Source organism: Trichoplusia ni, chromosome 14 (genome assembly GCF_003590095.1).
Source record: "Trichoplusia ni isolate ovarian cell line Hi5 chromosome 14, tn1, whole genome shotgun sequence".
Taxonomy (NCBI): domain Eukaryota; kingdom Metazoa; phylum Arthropoda; class Insecta; order Lepidoptera; family Noctuidae; genus Trichoplusia; species Trichoplusia ni.
Window position 1 is genome coordinate 11,744,610 of NC_039491.1, and position 23,337 is coordinate 11,767,946.

The 23,337-nt window shown below is 35.7% G+C and overlaps 1 protein-coding gene, 1 long non-coding RNA gene and 1 pseudogene across 2 annotated transcripts; all 3 read right to left on the bottom strand.

The window, feature by feature from the left end:
- Positions 1 to 5,880: 5,880 nt before the first annotated feature.
- On the bottom strand, positions 5,881 to 6,293 carry LOC113500753. Its single transcript, XR_003401233.1, has 2 exons — positions 6,011 to 6,293; positions 5,881 to 5,933 (listed from the first exon to the last, which is right to left on the bottom strand). It is a non-coding gene; the product is annotated as an uncharacterized LOC113500753 (long non-coding RNA).
- A 1,855-nt stretch (positions 6,294 to 8,148) lies between these two features.
- On the bottom strand, positions 8,149 to 15,434 carry LOC113500736 (annotated as a pseudogene).
- Positions 15,435 to 15,612: 178 nt separating this feature from the next.
- LOC113500737 (60S ribosomal export protein NMD3) lies at positions 15,613 to 23,076 on the bottom strand. The gene is made up of 9 exons (XM_026881619.1): positions 22,886 to 23,076; positions 22,577 to 22,711; positions 22,206 to 22,356; positions 21,626 to 21,869; positions 20,956 to 21,249; positions 20,516 to 20,625; positions 19,786 to 19,943; positions 16,418 to 16,600; positions 15,613 to 15,842 (listed from the first exon to the last, which is right to left on the bottom strand). The coding sequence occupies exons 1-9, from the start codon at positions 22,933 to 22,935 to the stop codon at positions 15,656 to 15,658; spliced, it is 1,512 nt and encodes a 503-aa protein (XP_026737420.1). The 5' UTR covers positions 22,936 to 23,076; the 3' UTR covers positions 15,613 to 15,655.
- Between the last annotated feature and the right edge of the window lie 261 nt (positions 23,077 to 23,337).

Below are 23,337 nucleotides of genomic sequence, written 5' to 3' on the forward strand. Positions count from 1 at the left end.
GCTGCTTCTCAAAAAGCTAGATGGTTAGGTGGGATTTTTTAATTCCTGTTCAAAGTTTTTGTAATATTTTTACGTAATAACTGTAGACTACTGTAGAGGTGCTTATAAGTAATACAAAAATCACATCAATTGCTTGCAAATGCACAAGCAAAATGCAAGAATAATTCAAAAACGTTTGGTTGAGGTCTCTATGCTAAACCTATTGCGACGTATCACGGGTTCAGTTCCAGCGTAGGACAAGCGTTGTGGGGACCCACGACGGAAGACAAATTACTAAGTGCCTAACTCGTTTTATTAATGACTGAAAGTAAAAATATTGAAAATCATTTACGTGATTATTATAAAAATCTAAAAATGTTTGGATAAGATTTTCAAGACAATAAAAAACAAAACCACTGTTTACCTTAAACAAAACAAATAATAATTTCGACTCCAACAATAAATTTCAGAAATTTTGCCATATCTCTGCTATCACCAGATACGTAATAAGACTCTTAACAATGCTCATTTGAAAATATTATGATGATGAGGGTAATTCATTGCTACATTACCGCCGTAGTTTATACTTTAGAGGTATTTTAAGGTTTACGCGGCTGTATAAAAGCGATGTGCTCTCGTTATCGCAGAGAGCTTTAGCATAATAATGCAGCATCACCTGTACCACATGCCGTCAGATGTTATCATCTCAACATTGTCTTTAAACTTTCGTAATCGAGTTATTGTGTGGTGCAAGATACTGTGGCACGCTATCTCGTACGAGATAGATAATATTATTGTTGGTGTGGAAGCAGGATCGTGCGCTACACGGTGGAGATTGGTGTCTCCCTTCCACAAATGAAGAGATGTTACCTTAACAGGTGGTAGATGGTCCTCTGAGAAACATATGAACAAACTTAGGTCTTGTACAGGCATGCATGCGACGCTGTCACTACGTGTTATATTTGAATAATGAAAGTTGTGTTAGTTTGAATTTTTTTTATTATGAAGCAAGCTTTTAATTCATTATTTGAATTCATCAAAATTGAATATTGACTGGTAATAAAAATTGTGTTTCGAAATTCAATTTACTTAAATTGTGGTTCCGTACTTACTAGAACTACTTTATTTTAGATTAGAAAAAAACTTGTGCATAACTTTAAAATGTTTTGATACAGAGTGTCATGTATTTTTTTTTTAATTGAAAGAAATCGAAATCTCGTCGTAGGTACTTAAGCCCTTTTGCATATATATTTGCATAATATACTATACTTAACAAAAACTAAATTGTCCATTAAAATCCCTGTCGTTTTAATGTGTTTTCTTAGTAACCTTGACGTTTATACAAGTCGCGTTAATGTTAATTAAGTTTTGATGACTATCTCTCATAATGATGATTGTTAATTTTATTTCCGTCGACGCGTGTTCCTCTACCAAATAACAAGTAATATAACTTTTTTTACGACATTTAATTAGGTCCAAGTCATTAAATACTTGTGGAAATGTATGTCGACTATGTTTGAACCTGATTTACTGGCTAGAACGCTTTTGAAATATTTATGTAGTAGCCAAGAACAAGTCATAAAATTAATCTTACTTAACTAAATTCAACATAAATGTGACATATCTGTCCTTTAGCTGTAAAATATAATTTACTATTGCAGTTTAACTTAGGCTTTAGTTGTAGGCCTGTTCCTTACAATACCTTCTTAGGCGTACTATGTAAAAAAAACTTACTTAAATTAAATTAAAACTATTAAAAACATTACCGAGACGATCCATCTAAAAATACGAATTAAAAAAATCCTACGATCATACTTTTTAGACATAAAAGCAAAACCCAAGGTCCATCGATGGGCAAAAATAGACAAATACAAAAGTGATATCATAAGAATACAATGTATATAATATGATTGCAGCAAGTTTAAGACAATATCTCAGGAGCTCGAATTCCTGTTTACTCCATATCTGTAGTATCGAAGCGAGATGAAGCGAAGTGAGATTTATGATTCAGAAAAATCTCTTAATGGACCATCGGGCGCATGGCCCGCAGTGATAAATGTGCAATTTCAACTTTAAGAATGCAAGCACCAAGTTTTGACTTGCCATGATATACTCACTTATGAAATTCTTAAACATACATCCACCACAAACAAGCCCTAAAAAGATTTTGTTGTTTGTGACGCTATTTCGCTTAAACCACTAAACCGATTAAAAAATAATAATTTCACCACTCTAAAGCTACATTACCTCCAAATAACATAAGCTATAAATCATCCACGTATTCCCATGCTATCGCGAACGTCGCGAGTGAAACCGCGTGGCGTCACTAATAAAACAAACTAACACAACTTTCATTATTCAAATATAACACGTAGTGACAGCGTCGCATGCATGCCTGTACAAGACCTAAGTTTGTTCATATGTTTCTCAGAGGACCATCTACCACCTGTTAAGGTAACATCTCTTCATTTGTGGAAGGGAGACACCAATCTCCACCGTGTAGCGCACGATCCTGCTTCCACACCAACAATAATATTATCTATCTCGTACGAGATAGCGTGCCACAGTATCTTGCACCACACAATAACTCGATTACGAAAGTTTAAAGACAATGTTGAGATGATAACATCTGACGGCATGTGGTACAGGTGATGCTGCATTATTATGCTAAAGCTCTCTGCGATAACGAGAGCACATCGCTTTTATACAGCCGCGTAAACCTTAAAATACCTCTAAAGTATAAACTACGGCGGTAATGTAGCAATGAATTACCCTCATCATCATAATATTTTCAAATGAGCATTGTTAAGAGTCTTATTACGTATCTGGTGATAGCAGAGATATGGCAAAATTTCTGAAATTTATTGTTGGAGTCGAAATTATTATTTGTTTTGTTTAAGGTAAACAGTGGTTTTGTTTTTTATTGTCTTGAAAATCTTATCCAAACATTTTTAGATTTTTATAATAATCACGTAAATGATTTTCAATATTTTTACTTTCAGTCATTAATAAAACGAGTTAGGCACTTAGTAATTTGTCTTCCGTCGTGGGTCCCCACAACGCTTGTCCTACGCTGGAACTGAACCCGTGATACGTCGCAATAGGTTTAGCATAGAGACCTCAACCAAACGTTTTTGAATTATTCTTGCATTTTGCTTGTGCATTTGCAAGCAATTGATGTGATTTTTGTATTACTTATAAGCACCTCTACAGTAGTCTACAGTTATTACGTAAAAATATTACAAAAACTTTGAACAGGAATTAAAAAATCCCACCTAACCATCTAGCTTTTTGAGAAGCAGCCTAATATTTCAGGGCCAATTCAAAATGATCCTTAAACCAATACAACAAGGTTTAAAATGTCTCAACAGCAATATCTGGCTGAGCGCCGTCATAAATTTATCGCAAACTTGATATTAATTACGCCGTTCGCTCCCAGACTACCCACAAATTGTAATATATTGCAACGTTAGTTATATTACGTGATATTATATGATATATTATATACAGTCATCATCGGCCTAGCCTTTTCCCAACTATGTTGGGGTCGGCTACCAGTCCAACCGGTTTCAGCTAAGTACCAGTGTTTTACAAGGAGCGACTGCCTATCTGACCTCCTCAACCCAGTTACCTGGGCAACACGATACCCCTTGGTTAGACCGGCTGTCAGACTTTTGCAGCTTCTGTCAGCGTCAAAGATGTAGGAAAAACAGCCGGGACCCACAATTTAACGTGCCTTCCGAAACACGGAGGAACTCGCTATGACAAAGATGGTCACCCATCCACGGACCAACCGCGTCAAGCATAGCTTAACCTGTGATCGAATCACTTATGCGGTTATAGCTTAGCCACGAGCTCATATACACTGTATGTTACTAATTTATATGATGTTATTCTATGGTGTAAAATAAATAAAACTTATTCTATTCCATTCAAAATATTATCATCAGCCTGAGAATCAAAACAAAATGCTTTCAAGGATTAAAAAGTTGTATTTGACGACAGTAACTTCTTTTTGCGTGCAATACCGGGTAAATAATAATTATATTAGAAGATACTTGAATTCAAAGCGTAAATTGTTTGCAATTATTACAAGAATTACATTTTGCCTTTCCCACTTCTTATATGTATGATTACAAGGTAAAAAACTTTAATAGGTTGTAGTGTGGAAAACACTCACATGCCTGCATTATTTTCAAGGGCAAGGTTTAATATATGGTAGTTTGAAGGTTCTTCTTTAATTACCTACTTTTTACAAGAAAATGTAGATTTAATTGTCATTATTGTAGAGTATAAAATGCTTTGGTAATTATATTACTCAAATGTTGATCTTACCTTTGGGTTACTTTCTTACCAAAACCACTGACAAATGGCGAAGGAAATTTAGAGAAAATCTGGACTCTAAATATTGAAATCTGGAATCGTTACCCCACAAGTGAGCAAGCATATGAATAATAATACAATCCTTGCCTATTAATGATGTGTTGGTATCATTTTTGAAGTATTTTAGATACATATTGAGGAGTTAAAGGTACTCTTTAAATTTTATATAGAAGTTGATGTACGTCAGAAAAGATTACAATAATATTGCAAATAATTTTAATAAATCTAAAGAAAAGAAAGAAACTGCATGATTCAGCTTTGCGTTATTTTTCCAAAGGTTTAACTTTTCAATTGGTTTCCAATTACTATCAACATCTGCTCGGTTTTTCTAGGATTTATATTATAACTGTACCGACCAAGAAAAAATGCAGAATATCAATTATATCCTAACAAAAATCTAATAATTAATTAATTATTAGGCTTTTCTGGGTGCTTCCGGGATTCAAATTAGATTCAAATGTGTTAATATCTACAGTTAGTTCTAAAGTTCATTTTTGCTCTGTATGAAGTATTCATGGATCATAATTCGTGTAATTTTTAGTCAGTTATTATCAAAGTAAATTATCAATTAATTCCTTTGATTACCAAGGAATTAATAGATACATATATTATTTGAAGTCCGTTGTTTTTATCGCTATATTTACCATGAGTTGGATAACAAACATTTTTTATTGCGATAAATGAAGTCGATGATAATTACTTATGGAGATCTTAACCATTATTAAAATTGATATTATATGTCATACAAGTTTTATATTTTGTATGTTGCGAAATTAGGCGGCGAAATTCTGATATAAGCCTTTGAAATTTTTAGATTTAAACCTTAAGCAATAAGGTCTGTTTTTCATTGATATTCAATGGTTAATCCCAGTTACGTCGCGGAATTTTATTATAATGGGAATAATACGTACGAAAGTAGGCTGTTGTAATTTTTGTAATACTGAGTTATGAGTACATATATAGCCCACTGTGTCCCACTGCTGGGCAAAGGCCTCCCCAAATCCTTCTATATTATGAGTATAATAGAAGAGTAATATATAGGTGATGACTAGGCATTTATTCATTTTGTTCAGCGCAAATTCGTGGCGTCATGAAGTGCCATTCCGGAACTACTACATTTATCAACTTTAGACTATCCTTTTAAAGAAAAGTCAGAAATACCTAACTAAATATTATTTTTCATGGATATGACGACATTTTTTTTCTGATGGATAGATTATCTGTATCTCATAGTCATAAAATGTCATCTCACACAGTTTCTATTTCATCTATTAACCTAGAATCTTACACAACACGCCTTGCGAAGTTTCTAGCTTCTAAAAATCTTTCTGAATCAGATCACAACAACTCGTAAACGGAATCAAAATTACAAAGTTTTAAGTAGTTCGATAAATAGTCCTGATAGGAATAAAAAATACTTCTTACCGCTCTGCTTTCGGGCGCATTTTCAAGCGATTCAGTAGTCAAATGTTCCGGCCTATAAAGTAATTCAATAATATCCTGTAGTTTATCGTTTTCTGTGGGACTTAGGTCGTTTCTCGCGTATCTCCTGAACAAATCTTCTACTTCATCTAAAACACAACACAGAATTTGTAACACTTTCCTGGAACTGTAATTGTATTCTAATAATTACGTGGAATTTATTTACCCGAAGATATTAGTTCTGAAGCGAAAGTCGTAGCTAACAACGTTGCTACGATTATTAACACCCTCATCTTGCTTGCTTGATTGTACAACAATGACTGATAAATAAGTGTATATTTATTCCATCTTTATATAGATTAACCCGATATCAGCTATGCGAGGCGATCGAAATACTTGTACATTTTTTTTTAGTTTCAATTACAGATGCGGGTACTACGCGTACTAGATAAACCTATTTATCTCTATCACAACACTTGAGATGAAGGTTTGATCAAACTGTTTCAAGTTTCCGAATGATCTCGTTTTTTTTTATTGTTTGTCTACAACTAGCTCGACTTAGGCCCGGATGATCATCACACAGTTTTGAGTGTAACGCACGCTTTGCCCACTTGCTAAAATGCATTAGTAAATTGGTTTTGTATAATTTATCGTCAATAGATAACTCACCATCGATCATTTTATCTAAGATGACAGCTTATTACGTTGTACGTAATCTTCGATCTGTAATTGTACAATTTTCGAAGGCAATCAGTTTCTATCTCAGACTATTGGCAGATAAGCGAAGTAATGCAGCTTGAAAATTCATGTTAGATGTAGCATAAACGTCTAGTTACTGTTTGGGCTTCTTGAACCCAGACATCCCCTTGGACTTCTTGAGATTCACTTTTTTTATAAGGTTAAAACCTAAAAATATTTAAGCAACGCTTGTTTACACGGATGTGAACTACTTTCCCCATAAAATACGTAATTATATAATTATAACAGCCTGTAAAGTCTGAGCATTACTCGGTCGTCACTGCGAATGGGCGATTTCGTAGACTCGGAAATTTGGGGTTCCTTACGTTGATTTCCCTTTCTCAGTTAGTCAGTACTTTTTGTGAAAAATACAGAAAGTACCATATAACTCTCACAAAGACGCATTGGGATTTAATCGGTACCTTGTGCTTACAAATCCATATAATTCCGTTTTTGTGCTTAAAAACATTTTTTGCTCATATTTTCACTTGCTCACTTTTAAAACAACGGTGAAGCTTTTTAAAGTGGATGGGAAGTTTATCTACCTACAATTGACCCCAAGATGGCGTTGAAGTCAATATTGTCAGTTAACCTGTAGCATAATTATAACTTGGAGACTTGTAAAAATCGCGTAATCCCTCATTATAATATTTTTTTATGGGTTAACCGTATAAGAAAAATAGAAAGAGAGATAACAGATCCAAAAATTCAAATAAAAAAGTATTCTATTGATAATATAGACAGACAGTTAATTTCATCGATTATAATCGTTGTATTGAGGCATTCATGAACAGGTGACTAATTATGTGTAGGTACGTATTAAGTACACGATCAAGATCTACATATATAGATTAATTAACCCTATCTCTATTTGTCACGTTTTATTGCCAGTCAGTCAAACAATTGTGACTCATTCAAATGTGATAATTATATAAAGCGAAAGTGTCTTTAAAATTATTATTTTATCATGAAACAACTTGTCCAATGACATTATTAATTAATAAAAAAATGTTTTTGGTAAGGCGGGGGCATCTTCATGGACTCGCACTCCCTCGGGGGAGGAGAATACGTAGTGTCACTCTTACTGAATAAATCTAAATCGAAGTGCTACGTCATCCGAGATTTTGTGTCGGTGTATGGCAATGTGTTGCAATCCTTCAGACACCCGCATCCTGAAGACATACCTGACAAATCGTATTATTTGGTTTTGATGATATTGGAACACTTTGCCTTATTACTTACTATCACAAAGCTGCATTTCTCATTGTAATATTCTGTCGATACATGGTTACTTTAACCCTTTCTGAAAGTAAAAAATAACATTGTATGAATATAGAGATACACTCTGTTAGGAATTAATATTGAAGCACTGTGGGCTTATGCATTAATAAAAAAGAATACAAGTATTCTTAATTTGTTTTTAAATATTTGTAAGCAAGTTTAAATATTAGCAAAAAGTAAACATACATGATTTCGGTTGCAATGCTTATTTATTCAGGCGTTTTGTACACCATCTCGGTCCCAATCTGAAGGATCCTTAATTCAACACGTAATATCCAAATAGGTAGGTCGTGATGATAAAAAAATCGGAGTAATGTACTGTTTTTTCATAAATAAATCAAATTCTTTTTATAATTAGATCTTTTATTAGGTTGCGTTTTAATACTATATAATAAAAAAAATATGGCACTTAAGTTCTAATTCGATGAATAGAATATGTCACGTAATTCTTCACATTTTTGTCGCTCCCACAATACGGTTACGACAATTTTAACAAAGGTTATCGAGTTTGCACCAATCGTTGCAAGTTGGCCAACGAGTGTCGCTCACTTTCGAGAAAAACGCAGCATACATATCTAAATATTCCTTGTTTGTGGTCACCATTTTATGGACTAGGTTGTCCATTGACTTGGCGGATAGATCGGTTAGTCCGAACGTGTTCTTCATGTCGTAGAGTTGGAACCAATGTGGCGGACGGTGTGGAGTGAGGTTTGCTTCTGTGAGATTATATACGTAATTCGCGATGCTTTCGGGTGCCTGCAAATTATATTTTTAAATCCAGTATGTAAATATTTCATGAAATATGGATAAGGGCACACTATCTTGTTAAATAAGGATTATAGTTTTCTAGGCTCAAATTGAGCTTGAAATCGAACGAGATTTTTGACATGAAAAGCTTTATCAATTAAATGCGGACTTGAAAAAACAAAATAGCTATAACGTCTTACTACTTTTTCATACTAGAGTCATACAGGCGTTTATGCGTTCGATTAAATGCAGAGGAACGGCTTGGACAACGCGACGTACGGGCCTCGATATTTGACGTCTACGAGATCAACCGCTCATAGTGGGACTTAGTAGTATGAAGACTACACCGATTAATTGAAACCCGACCGGAGCCCATTTATAGAGCTGAGAAATTTTGTGAAGAAACTTATCTCTCGACAGTTAAATACCAGAATGTTCTTTTTTAATACTTACGTAGGTGGCGCCATTGAAGTCAACAATTTTGTAGTTGAGATTGTAGTTTGTGTAGCTCGTAGCAACTACCACCGCCCCATGCTACGTTTATCGGCCTATCGTCAGGGCTGTAGAATATTTTAAACTCGTCGAATGCGTGTGGCCGTTGAATTCAGCAGCAATTGTTGATGAAAACCTTTAAGCAATAAAACATATTTAGTTTATTACTGTGTATTTTGCATGTATGTAGTATTGTTACGTGGACGGCAATTCTAAGGTTGGTGATTTTGTTTTTTCTAAAATGAAAAACAACTCTCGCAGTAAGGATCTTAATTGGTTGTTGGTGGTTTGATGGCAAAGACGCCCATGTACTCCCCGTGTACGGTCAATATTCTCTGGAGGTATTTTTACGCAAGGCGCGTCGCACGCAGTAATCAATGTGGTGTCTAATAACATCCAGGTATTTGGACAGTTAATGTTATATTCAATTTATTGCAAAACTAGCTGTTGCCCGCGACTTCGTCCACGTGGTTAGAAGATCTTGAACCGTTTTCCGCAGCGCATGCAACGGAAGCCCTCAAGAGGAATAATTTTCCCCGTTTTCTCCACATTTTCCGTTGTATCTTCGCTCCTATTCGTCGCAGCGTGATGTTATTTGAGATCCTATAGCCTTCCTTGATAAATGGTCTATTCTACACAAAAATATTTTTTCAATTCGAACCAATAGTTCCTGAGGTTAGCGCGTTCAAACAAACAAACTTCAGCTTTATATATTAGTATAGATGAAGTAGTCTCTTAGATAATAATTTCAATGTTTTCTGATCTTCCTCAAAGCATATTTGTTGTTGTTGCTATTAATTAACTATGTTGACCTGTTTACCTGTTCACAATCCTGTTGTATTCTCGTGTCCATGTCTTAGTGAGGTCGTGCACGCCGGGCGGGATGTGAGCCAGGATGTGAACCTTCTCACCGGCTAACTCCGCTTTGTGTAGCTCTGATATCAACCAGTCCAAATGTTTTTTGGCGTCCACTGGATCATATACAACCCACCTGTAAAATAATTCAATATTAAGCTATCTAAAATCCTGTCAAGTGAATGCCTCAGCGATTCGAAACATACAAAAAGGAAAATAAAAATATTGAAATAAAATATTGAACTTACTTTTGGTTGATATTTAAAATTCGTACTGTATTCGAATTTATGAAACATTAATTTTGGGTGCAAAGATTTAGAAATTGTTATTCATTCGTTAATCAGTGGACGGCGATAGGCTGAGATGATGATGATGATTCATTCGTGTCCGAATATTTAATAGGCAAGTCTATTTTTCCGTCTTCGGTCTTCGACGTGTCGGGCGCTTTTAAAACAATGACGACAGAAAAACGGTTCAGTGGCGACATTACAAGTCGGTAGTGGCGCCACTGTGCTTCGAGAAAATCTATGACAATTTTTTGTGATGCAATAGTGGCGCCCCTGCTACACTTCTGTACCTACTTTCTACCGTGACTTCAATCAAAATGATTGTGATAAGAGCAATATTTTACAACTGATTATCGTACCTATATCGATTATGCACTAACTTATGAAAATAATTCTCACCAGTTATATTTGTAAGCAACATTGTTGTTCAAAGTGATAACTCTTAGTCCTGGTCGGATAAGCATGGAGAATTCTCCGCGTTCGCGTAGAGTCACTTTTGCGTCTTCAGTTAAATAGAATCCCCATTTTTCAGCAAGCTCGTCATATAGCCAAGTTGTGTTTATGTATGCGCCTGTTACAGATGCCGGTGCAAATCTGAAAGTATTAATAATAAGTTATATTTTTTAATGATTCGTATATTAGAAAATCCCGGTCGTAATTTTAATACTGCTTTTGATTACAGAGTATACATACTTCTACATGTAAACAAGAAAAGCTTTTGTAGAAAAACCAATTCCATTTTTTTAAGAACTCTTGTTTTTTATAAGTTGATTACAATTTTGGACGCTAAGGCCAGTTTTTATCCAGATACGGATAGTAAGTAGGTGTATCCAAATAATAAACACGACGGAGTTAACTTGAAGTAGTGGTTTAAATTTTATTCTATTGAAGTCGGATCTGATATGCATACCATTTAGGTTTTCCGGTTTCGATATCTTTATCGATAAAATGTATTGCAATGTCCCAGAAAAACATTTATAATTTCAACTTACTGGTTTGTAGGTTGAGATTCATGATTACCGATGACTGGCAAAACTTTTACGTCGTCTCCGAAGCTTTTTCTTATTTTTTCAATTAAATGACGGTTCATCTCACTGATTAACTCGTAGGATGTCTCCCACACGCCGTGGTCGATTGTGTCACCAATGTAATATACTACATCGATATTCTGCAATAAATTAATAAATTATTTTCTAGATGGTGAATTATTATTTACTTTTCTGAATAATAAACCCAGTTTATCGGTCCAAGGATTTCTGATTCCGTTGATGCATTCTTGTCGTATAAGAGCTATGTGACGTCATTGTTTAAAAAAGCAACTTTCCAAACACGCGCTTTGCGGGAGTGATACATAATAAGCTTCCTATATTTAGTATTCATCAACTTGTATACTATTAACTAAACGTACCTTGTGTGTATCTGCAATAGTCTCAATAACGTTGTCAACAGCCCAAATTGGCGAGTCACAGCTTCTGTAATCTCCCCAGAAACCGGCTGGTGCCGAGTCCCTATTAGTTAAGAATCTCGTTCGCGTTGACTTCTTTAGCTCACGTATCTTTGGCGCCATACTCCAGATCCAGCATAACTTGCCCGTTATCATTGACAATTGTTTCTTTGATTACTGATTCATCTATATTGGTTCTGTACTCGAAATGTTTGGCAGCAGTTTGTCCCTTTCGGCAACATGTCGGTTCATCGCAATCGCCAACACCGAACGCTTCGTATAGCGGGTCGAGGTGCGTATCTGTGATGACCACAGCCTTATACGGCTTAGCTTCAGCGGAAGGGACCTGCGAAAAGCAACATGTTATTGTTTCTGCGTAACAAAAACAAATATAAAGAGACATGAAAGTAACGTATGTAACAGAAAGAATAGCGGAACGGATGAGAACAAATGCTACGAGTATAAAGATCTGATATGGCTAGGTAATTAAATATTTAATTTTATCTGTTTTATTGAGGGGTAAAAAAATTCAATATTTTGAAAACCAATCTTAAATCTCTACTTTCTTATAATTTATTTTTTGTACAGCAGTGTATTTCGATCTAAATTAAGCAAAAAAGGTTTTCTGGAATCAATTATCATTTAAAGGCATTTTCACCAAACCCGGTACTCACGTTGGTTACTGTAGTTTTCTCCGGTATTTCCACTTGCCATTCGAATCTTGGGTCTTCTATAACGCAGATGTTTGGGTTTCCCACGGTTTGCAGAACTAGTCCACAAAACGATCTCGGCGTTGCTTCTGGAGTTGTTCTTATTATGTGAGTAATTATGGGCTAAACAAAAATCATTATTGTTTAATTTCATTCGCTGATTAAGAACTAAATATAAAGAAACTATTAAAAAACGATAAAATATAGGCGTAACTTTGTTTTAGTAGATATAATATGGACCGCGTGGCCAATCGGCGAACATATGGGTAGGTAAGTGTATCTTTCAATTCCAAAAATAGAAATAGGTACTTACTATATTTAGAGGTACAATTCCTGAACAAACATTATACGTTTTCAATATTTAATGATGTGCAAAGGCTTATGACAGCTTCTGAGATCTCTTCGTCGGTCTTCCCATTTTTGACATCTTCAAATACTACAGCAAATGCACTTCGGCAAATTAAACAATCCAAGGACTGAAATGAAACGATTTCCTTGGATTAGTACTTGCTCACTACACATATTCGACATATTATGATGTAATGGGCAAAAGTCAATTTTAGTCCAGATATCAAGCGTTTATTATCAGAAATGAAATAAGCGTTATGTATTTTAAACCGTGTACCAGGTGGTTTCGATTTCGGCGGGACGTCACCGCTTTTTATCAAAAAATACATGTAGGTAGGTTACATGTCTAAACTAGGGAAGATAATAAGGAAAGATCTCTTAGGGAAGAAAATCACACATTAATTACTGCAGGACCTAGGTACTATAGTTACCCTAATTGAAATGTTTGCAGAACTATAAGAAGTATGTATGTTTTATGACGTTGCAGCGTTGGTATCAAAACATCAGTTTAATTGTTGTGTAGGAAAGAGTAGCATGAAAATACCGTATCAATCCGATTATTGTGTAATTAGCTATATTTTTTTTTGTATATGGCTAATTAAATTATTTATCGATAAGTAATCCAAGGAATTAAGGAATTACTCGTACTAGATATAGCATTACTTTGCAAGAACCGAGCTTATCACTTAAGCGCAATAAAAATTCTTTTGCGAGAACTGATATTGTTGGCTTCTGGTGGGTTACCCCCTCAAACTTTGAATACAATTGACCTCAGGCACTTTAAATATCATGTTCCCTTTATAAATGTATGCTGTTTTTTATACATTTAATCTTGTTTAATTGGAATGGCAGCGTGTTGTGTTTACTAGTTTTCAGCACCGTTTCTCCTTTACAGCTAGAGCAGTTACAAAGCGGTGAAGGGCAGGCAAATCAGGGTGCTGTCCAATGTCGACTTTAGACTTTCGAAAAGTGCCGAACGTATTTTTTATTTCATGACTTTGAAACAGTCATGTTGCTGGGCGGGGAATGACCATTGTACAATTTCGCAGCTGGTGTTATCGTACTAGTTATTGTCTATTATCGATGTATCCTATTAATTATTGGAAAAGAGTCTAGTTTCAGCTTTCGCAAAAAGGGATATATCTGCATTAGTCCTAACTTCTTCTAAATAACAAAAATTGTAATAGTGGGCCATATATCTAGCCATGATTGAAATCACTGTAAACCGAGATCCGCCGTCAAATGAAAGGGTTTTACGTCGTTGGCATCGTCAATAACGATTCTGGTCAGGAAGTTGTACAGAGGGAAAATATGTCTGAATAATGACCAAGGACAAGACAGGTCAGGACGGTTTGGACAGGACGACTAAAGCAATCCTAAACCAAAATGATTTTTTTTTATTTCAAGATGGTATTTTTCAAGCAATTTGGAAACGTTAATTTAAGTCGGCATGACTGTAGTTTCGCTTGTCCTTAATAAATAGAAAAAGAGGAGAACTAATGATAAACTACACAGATGAAATTTAATATAAAAATGTTAACTGCTTTGTTGTTAAGTTTACATCTGGGATACACGTATAGGACAAACAGAATTAGAAATACTGGCACAAGGAACCCATAATAATTATGCATAAAAAGAAAGCTCTCACCGCTCTACTTTCGCGTGCATTTTCCAGTGATTCGGTCGAAAAATGTTCCGGTCTATAAAGTATTTCAATAATATCCTGGAGTTTTTCATTTTCTATCAGACTTAATTCGTTTCTTGCGTGTCTCCTGAATAAATCTTCTATGCCATCTAGAACACAACACAATTCAATGCTCAGTGCTCCATGTATCTGTAGAGTTTGACTAATAAATTAACCAGCAATTATTTACCCGAGGATATCAGCTCTGAAGCAACAGTCGTGGCCAACAAGGCTACTGCGATTGTGAGCACCCTCATCTTGTCCGCCGTATCGTATAACAATGACCACTAATTAAGTATTTACTCCATCTTTATATAGATTAACTGATATCAGGTGTGAGGCGATCGGAATTCTCGTGTTTTCGTTAGTTTCAATTACAGATGCGGGTTTTACACGGACTAGATTACCAGATAACCCTATTTATTGACGTATATCATCACTTCACTAGACGTTGGTTTGATCAACTCGCTTTGATTTAGACACTCCACACAACTCTAAAATGATTAGCAATCTGAACTTAGCACCGGCTGAACATCACACATAATTTGAGTGTATCACACGTACCGCCCACTTACTTCCTAAATGCACTGTATTTGTTTGTATAGGTATCTAAATTATCGGCAATAGATTAAGTTTATCCGCCATCGATCATTTTGAACTGAGAATGACAGTTTAAGTAGGTTGTCTGGTTGTATGTAATCTTTAATCTTGTACTTTGAAGGTAAAAAGGATTCTGACCTGGGCTTTTGACAGATAGGTGAGACAATGCACTATGAATATTAATGCCCAACATTGCGCACAGGTCATCGTCTTTCAAGGGGGTCTTCTACATCGTGTATCTAGGTTGCAGTGATATATACTTTTTTAGGTACAGTTTTAGCAAGACCCCGTTATATTATCATATGAAAATGTTTCCATTATTCGATTGCACTTTTGTCTTGGAATTAAAAACTTAACTTGCAACTTCATTTCGTAGATATTCCTTCCTTATATAAAACATATTACACTAACGTTCACATATCTACTAGGTTACTAAGTTGGACTGTGGATATTTTGTCACTTCTCAGACACAAGTGTTACTTCTGATGGTGAAATTCACACGTGCAAACATTTTATGTTTGATAAAATTCATATTTATTCGTAAAATCATTCTTATTATCTAATCTAGCAATCCGGTACTCTCCCCCGAAACGTCAAACCTCATGTTTACCACTTGACCTTTAGTGTAAAAGAAACATCAAATATTGTTAATAATTTTATATTAACTTCAACATAAAAAACATATTTAGACTTCGGTCATGTCCACGTCTTCGATGACCAAGTCGTCCAACATCTCAGCCAATGTGATGCGAGGTAGCGACGGGTCGATCTCATCCGTGTCGACTGGTATTTTCTGTTCATCCTTGAATATATTCACGTTTTGCCTGAAAGCTGGGTCCTCTTCTAAGTCATCCAAGAAATCGTTGTAGTCCCTGAAAAACGTTTTGCATTAATTTACTTGAACGAAACATATACAAATGGGCGCCTAATGCAATTTATCTTAGCCGATTGCATTTCTGACAGAGAAATATTGCATGTTTTTGCTGACGTATTGATCACAAATTACACAATCAATCAGTAAGGTTTATCATTCAAGTACATATTTATTAATCCTCACATTTTTGTTTACTATTAAATTACGAAATATCACAAGATGGCCATGTATGTCAAGGGCCCTTATGATAAATGTTATTTATTTAAATATTTACTTTAGTACTCGAGTTTATAAAACAACATTTCTCTCGATTTATTACTTAAAACTTCTTCACATAATATTTCTCTTTGTTTTTTTGATAAATAATAAGGAATCTGACCGATTACTAAGGTTTTAGCTTGTTCGTGTGTTAATTACTATAAGGGCCGATTTTTCAATCGCTAGAAATCTGACGAATATGTTTGACAGCTTTTGAGTAGAAAATATGTCAGACGGCCATATTTATTTCTCAGATAAAAGTTAACTGATGATTGAAAAATCGGCCCTAAAAGAAATGCCAGATTTGATACTTACTCATTTGTAGAGCTAAGGCCTTCATGCAGCTCTTCGGCCATATGTTTCAGTTTCCAGGCACGCGCACGACGTCTAGCCGACTTCTCGCCGTAGAACTTCTTGACCAGAAACACGTCTGGAACTAAACTGGGGTCCAGTTTGTCGAAGTTCGAATCGTTAACGTTGGAATCGCCGATGTTGTAACTGAAATTGAATCATTTTGTCAACATATTTTTTGTACATATCAGGTACGACAGGTATTGAAATAGACACGCAAAGTATTTAGGGATGTTATTCCGGGATACAACTTAGTAGACCTACAAAAAAATAAGTACATTACTTTCATTTGGAAAGAGTCTTGAACTTTTCTGCATGTGTAAACTTACAAATGGAGGTAGATTTTTCTAGGTATGCATTTACCGTCATATTTCAACAACTTAAACAAAACATTGTCTTATAATATAGTCAAACCATCGTTTGGATCACTTCCTTCATAGGTGAAAACTATATAAAAGTCTGTTCGTGTTTTTTTATTACTTGCATTTTCTAGAAACACAGACGTTACGAGGTACTTTGTTTTATAATAGTATGCAGAGATACAGACAAAGATATATTAAAAGATTATAATATCGTTACCATAAAGGAATGTTATTCTTTATTTTTTAAGGTATGTCGAAATTCAATATCTGTGATTAAATCAAATCTGTCCTTATTAACTTATCAGAATTTGATTGTCAAAAGACGCGTCTCGACGGTAAAAAAAGCAAAATAAAAACACAATGTTAAGGAAAATTAACAAACAACTTTCTGAACATAATTGCAGACAAGGTTATTACAACTATCTCGTTGTTTAATTGGGTTTAGAATCATTCGCATTTAGCGCAAATATAAGTATATTATTTTGTCTTTTTCAATGCGTATCGAAAGGATACCTGCATTTTTAAGTTATGACGAAATTTAATAGCAACTGTTGAATCAAATCAGCTGTTATCTATAAATCCTATCAGAATGCGATCAACCCAATGTAAAATAAATTAAAAGCATTTGATTTTTTTAACAATTATTAATATTAATCCCTACTAATATTATAAATGCGAAAGTAACTCTGTCTGTCTGTCTGTTACGCTTTCACGTCCAAACCACTGAACTGATTTTAACGAAATTTGATATAGATAGAGTTGACCTTGAAAAAGAACATAGGATAGGAGTTTTTATCCCGGACTTTTGAAGAGTTCTCTTGGAAACGCGATATAACCGACCTCGCGGGCGAAAAGCTAGTAATTTGATGATGATGTCCTCCTAGACGTTTCCGTCGACAGCGACACCCTGGCATATACTGGCAGCTTGGTTTCGATCATGTGCTCGTATATGACTTGCGAAACCAAACTTGGTCTTGAACACGCGGTCACAAGTAGCGCAGTAGAGTTGTCCTTGCGCATTGTAGGTGTTATTGTAGGAGGGCTTGGGACGGGATTTTCGGAGCTCGCGTTTGGCGTCTAAGTTTTCAAGACGCCGCTGTTCAAAGTCTTGTATGCTCTGATGAACAGCTCTTCGCCACTCTGGTCTTTGTGTAGCTAGCTGCTCCCAAGAGGTTGGTGACAGGCCCACTGATTTAAGATTGCGCTTCAGTACGTCTCTGTATCGTAAATACTGCCCTCCAGACTGACGTTTGCCGGTACTAATCTCGGAGTAAAATAAGTTTTTGGGTAATCTGGAGGACTCCATACGGACAACGTGACCGCACCAGCGCAATTGTCCCTTTATTAGGTAACCCTCTATACCCGATATGTTTGATCGACGGAGAACCTCCGTGTTGGAAACTCGATCTTGCCAGCGTATGCGGAGAATAGCTCGGAGACATTTTAGATGGAAGATATCGAGGCGTTTAATGTCACCTTTGTATAGACACCAGGTCTCCGAGGCATATAAAAGCAAAGGTAGTACAATAGCTTTGTATACAGCTAGCTTAGTGCCTAATTTGAGATCATGGGATTTCCAAACACGTTGGTTAAGCCCACCAAATGCTGCTGCGGCCTTAGCGATCCTTGCAGATATTTCAGACTCGAGACGATTGTCACTTCGTACGAGGCTACCCAGGTACCGAAATGTTCCTACCTCCTCTAAAGGATTGCCTCTGAGGTAAACAGGCGTGTCGTCTGCAGATGTTTTCCTTGCAGGCTGTTTCAGTATCTGGGTCTTCGATGCGCTGATTACCAAACCGAATTTACGACACGATTCGTCTAGATAGTCGAGACATTCCTGGAGATCGGATAGACTGCCAGCCATAAGGCAGACATCATCGGCATATTGTATCTCCGCAACAGGGACAGTAGATATCCGGCGTTTTGCTCGGAAGCGCGACAGATCGAAGACGCTTTTATCCATGCGGACATTGAGGGTGATCTTATCCCCACACTTAGCAATGGCATCACTCATTACCGCAGAAAAGTAAATGGCAAAGAGTGTCGGGGCCATGACACAGCCTTGTTTGACGCCGCTAGTGACCGGAAATCGTTCCGTGAAGTTGTCCTCATGGCGTACGCTAGCAAACATGCCTTCGTGGAACTGGCGTATCAAGTTAACAAATTTTGGTGGACATCCCCGTTTTTCAAGAACAATCCACAGAGTGGATCTGGGAACCCGGTCAAAAGCTTTTTCTAGGTCCACAAAGCACAAGTAGAGGTCACGATGCTGTTCGAGGAATTTTTCTTGAAGCTGTTTAAGTACGAATATGGCATCAACTGTGCCTCTATTTGGTCGAAAACCGCACTGGCTTTCTGGTAGGAAGCTCTCAGCAAGCTTGACTAGACGGCTATTGATGACATGAGCCAGTATCTTGCCAGCCGCAGATAGTAAGGCGATACCAAGGCGATACCTAAGCTAGTAATTTATAAAGTAACCGAGGATTTAAAATCAAAATGAGACACGTAACAGGATAGGAAGGACTTGGCGGTACAAACTCAATTCCTTTTCGCGACGGGCCCCTGTCAGAAATACTCAGGGATATAAGGCAAAGAGGGAAGGCAACCACCCGGTTGGCAAAGATTTTACGATGATACGATGCTTTCTCATCGTAAGACAAAAATAATCATACGATAGTTCAACGTGATTGGAATATCCTTTATTCTTATCGCCAACGCTATCTCTATCTTTAGATATCATCCCCGCAATTAACCGTATTTGTGCGATGCTATTTTGATTTGGTTAAAAAATTAAACCCTAAACTTATTAGATATGTAAATACTGAAACGTATGGAAGCAGGGGTGAAGTTTCACAAGATTATTGCGTAAAGGAAAAGAGAATTTTTTCCTTTTTCCTTTACGCAATAAAAGAAGAAATAGGTTTTTATTAAAAAAAGCGCCAGATGGCCGTTATTAAGATGACTTACCCCAGAACTGTATCACCAGGTTTCAGAATATGACCCAAATGTGTCCTAGTGTGAACTGGACTGACATCCAAGCCGAGCTCACTGGCTTTGACAACCCACACGTCTGCCACCACATGCTTACTGGAAACCATGCCTTGGCCAGGGAATGCTTTCTTTTCCTAAAAAAAATAAGTCCTTAATAACATACCCAAATACTATTAGATCCTTACTGTGACACTACAAACCAAAAAATAAGAAAATAATCCAAAAAATCCTATTTAAATCTAGAAGTACTTTTCAGTACCTCATAGAGATGTTAAATCTGATTAATTATTTGCATAATGATTTTCTTTTTCTTAAATTAAAACTCATTCAGAAAGACTAAGTTAAATAATCGTCACCCATTTTGAATTAATTGATACATGCACGATGTGCAAAATAGTGTTATCTTCAACTTGCGGCCGATTATCGATTATCATCATTTAAAAAGAGCATTGATCAGCAATTCTACCGATATGTTTCACATAAAAATATTACAGGCTTACTGTGTGATTGTATTATTTATTTTATATTTTATCGTCTTGTACTAAGTCTCTCCATTTTTTGTTGACGTAATTCAACAGGGATCTCATTTCTCATTTTTAGGAGTCCACTTGTCCTCTTTCTAAACATATTTTTTTATATATCATAGCTCTAGTCCCTTTATTATTAAAAAAAAGAATGTGAATACTACACAGTATAATATACTTACATGCTCTTTGAGTATATCAATGTCCATTACAATGTACTCAACCAACTGCTTTGGGTTACATATTGGTGTAAATGGATTCCTCCAATAAACGGTAGATGACAAATCACACACTGAAACAAATTTATATACGGTAATTACAATTTTCAATTAAATTACGTACATAATCATACCAAATTGATACTTTAAGCGGTGGCTATCAACCAAAGTTATAATCTGTCACCGACTGTGAACAGAGAGTTTAAGCAATTTACTGTATTTTCTTTCATATTCACTTTATTTTGATAGTAACTGTCGTGAGAATGATTCATTATTAAATGGACAACCGGAGTCCTTAATCATGAGCAGACGCGGCGGGATCGCGAGACTGTAAATATGCTTTCAACACGACCAAAAGACCTAATGTCTTTCAGGTTTTTTCTGAACTAATATATCATACATACCTTGTCCAGTTTTAGCATCAATTAGGTGAATGGTACTGGTCACTCTGTTGACCAAGCAGATAGGTGATATAGCACCAAGTTGTTGAGTCAACTTCTTAGGAAGGCACACAACACTGTCCTTAGATAATGGTACAATTTCAATACTAAATGTGAACTTGTAGTTATAGACGTTACTATGGATGTCATGTGATATAAGTTTCTTGGAATGCTGACATTTTATTGGCAGGACTGACTGGATGAAGTCAACCATCTTGCGAGCGTGATTTTCGGTTGCATAAAAGAAATCTAATCCATCTGTCAAAAAAAAGTATTTGGTTAGATTATAGAGAAGCCATAGGGTAAAAACAGAACCCTATTACTGAGGCAGAAATTTCTGTTTGTCTGTCCGTCACTAGGCTGTATCTCATGAATAATGATAGATAATGAAAAATACATATCATATTTTTGCAGCCACTTTAACAAGAATTACTTAATTAGTATTTATTTTTATAGTAGCAATGGTTGTTGCGGTCATAAATTTAAGGGTCACAAAAGTATTTGTCACCAAACCAATCTGTACAAATAGGCTAAAGAGGCCCTCTGTGTCGCAAATTTAATTTATATAAATTACTAATTATTCAGTTGCTTTGAAACATATCATTTGAACTTCATAACATAAATATATACTAACCATGTTTAGGCTTAATACCAAGGGTATTTTCATGAGCCTTATGTTTCAAAATCAGCTGTTCCAGGTAATAGAATGTCTTCCTGTTGTTGGCTCTCTGTCGCACTTGCACTAAGGCACGCCAGTAGTCTTGAGCTTCAGACCTGTGGCAAGCATCACACATCTGATGCTGTATACTGAACTCCACAATGAAGGTTTGTTGAAGTACTGCTCCTCCCATCACTTCTCCTTGTACTGTCAATTTAACCTGGAAAATAAAGTGTTTTAGTAAATTTATAACTGGGTAGGAACTCATTAAAACTAATAAAGGCCTATGAAGAATAAGTTCCCATTTCTCAAGAACTTATTGCTATTCTACTTCCTCTCATTATTTTTATTCATGTGTGTTTATAAACAGGTTTTTAGTTAGATAAAGAGAAGGATTACATAATGCAAGCAGCCTGTTTTAGTTCATCTGCCAGGTATAGTCCTATTTTGAATGATTTATTTTTAGTTATCAATTTGTCTGTTGTGCTATCATTGTTTTGAGGAAGGGAGGGCCAAAACAAAATATCTTAGTCATGATGTATTCATGTTTCTTTACCTTAATTCTCTTGGAATGTGGTTCTGTCCAAGCAAAGCCAGCGTCAACCAGTTTGACACGGTTCAGGCCTTTTAATCGCTTGAGGCACAGAGCAAGCAGTTCCCGAGACTCTAATGCTGCTACTACCCATTCTGCTGGAGGCTGCAAATATCTGTAATAGTAAGGAATAATTATAGAAAACATGACATGAAAAAAATAGAAAAGTTGTATCAAATATGCAGAATTGATTGCACAATACTAAGCAAGTGCTCAGTTTATACTAAGCAAAAAAGTTTTTTTTAAGTTAACTACAGCTACGTAATAGAAACCAAATTCTACAGCCTTGGAGGTTGGAGGTTGCCTCAGAGAAGGTATTATTAAATCATATTTACCTCTCACATCCTCTACAAAAGAACAGAGTGCCTTGTTTGGGTATACCATCTGAGATGTCAACATTTGCTCGTAAACAAGCAACACACATGTTTGACGGATTGGGTTCTATGGGCACAGCACACTGGCAGCATAATCTGGAAGAAGGATATTCAAATTTATGAAATCATGAAATCATAAAGCATGTCTGCAGATTGTATGCTAGCATTAGTATTTAAAAAGGGTACAAAGTAATACTGATAGAAATGTATTTATTTTCCCATAATGAGAAACAGGTAAGTACAACACTTTAACCTTAAAAATCAACTTACATTCTAGCGCCGCCTGGCGTAGTTTCCGATTCAGGAGAAATATACTCCATTATGAGTATGTGTTTATGAAGTATTTATTGTCTTAAATGTATTATATCAGATTCGACCAACACTTCGATTCAAGTCGAACACGCTGTTCGTAGTACTCAACTTCCACATACAATATTATCAATCACATTGCTTTGCTTGCTGTCAAATGCTGTCATTCTAGTTGACTTTGACAAGTTATTGACAACTTGAGAGATTGTCTTACAACAGAAAAAATACAATAAAATTTAATGTAAAATCACTATTTCCATATTAAAGTTCAATTTCTTCAGTCCTATACTATATTATGGTTTCTAAGATATGTATTAGAAAATTACCTTGTAACACTTAAAACACATATTAGGAAATCGGACAACCCAAACCAAATAAAATAATTCCCAATTTTTTGATATAGTATTTGTGAA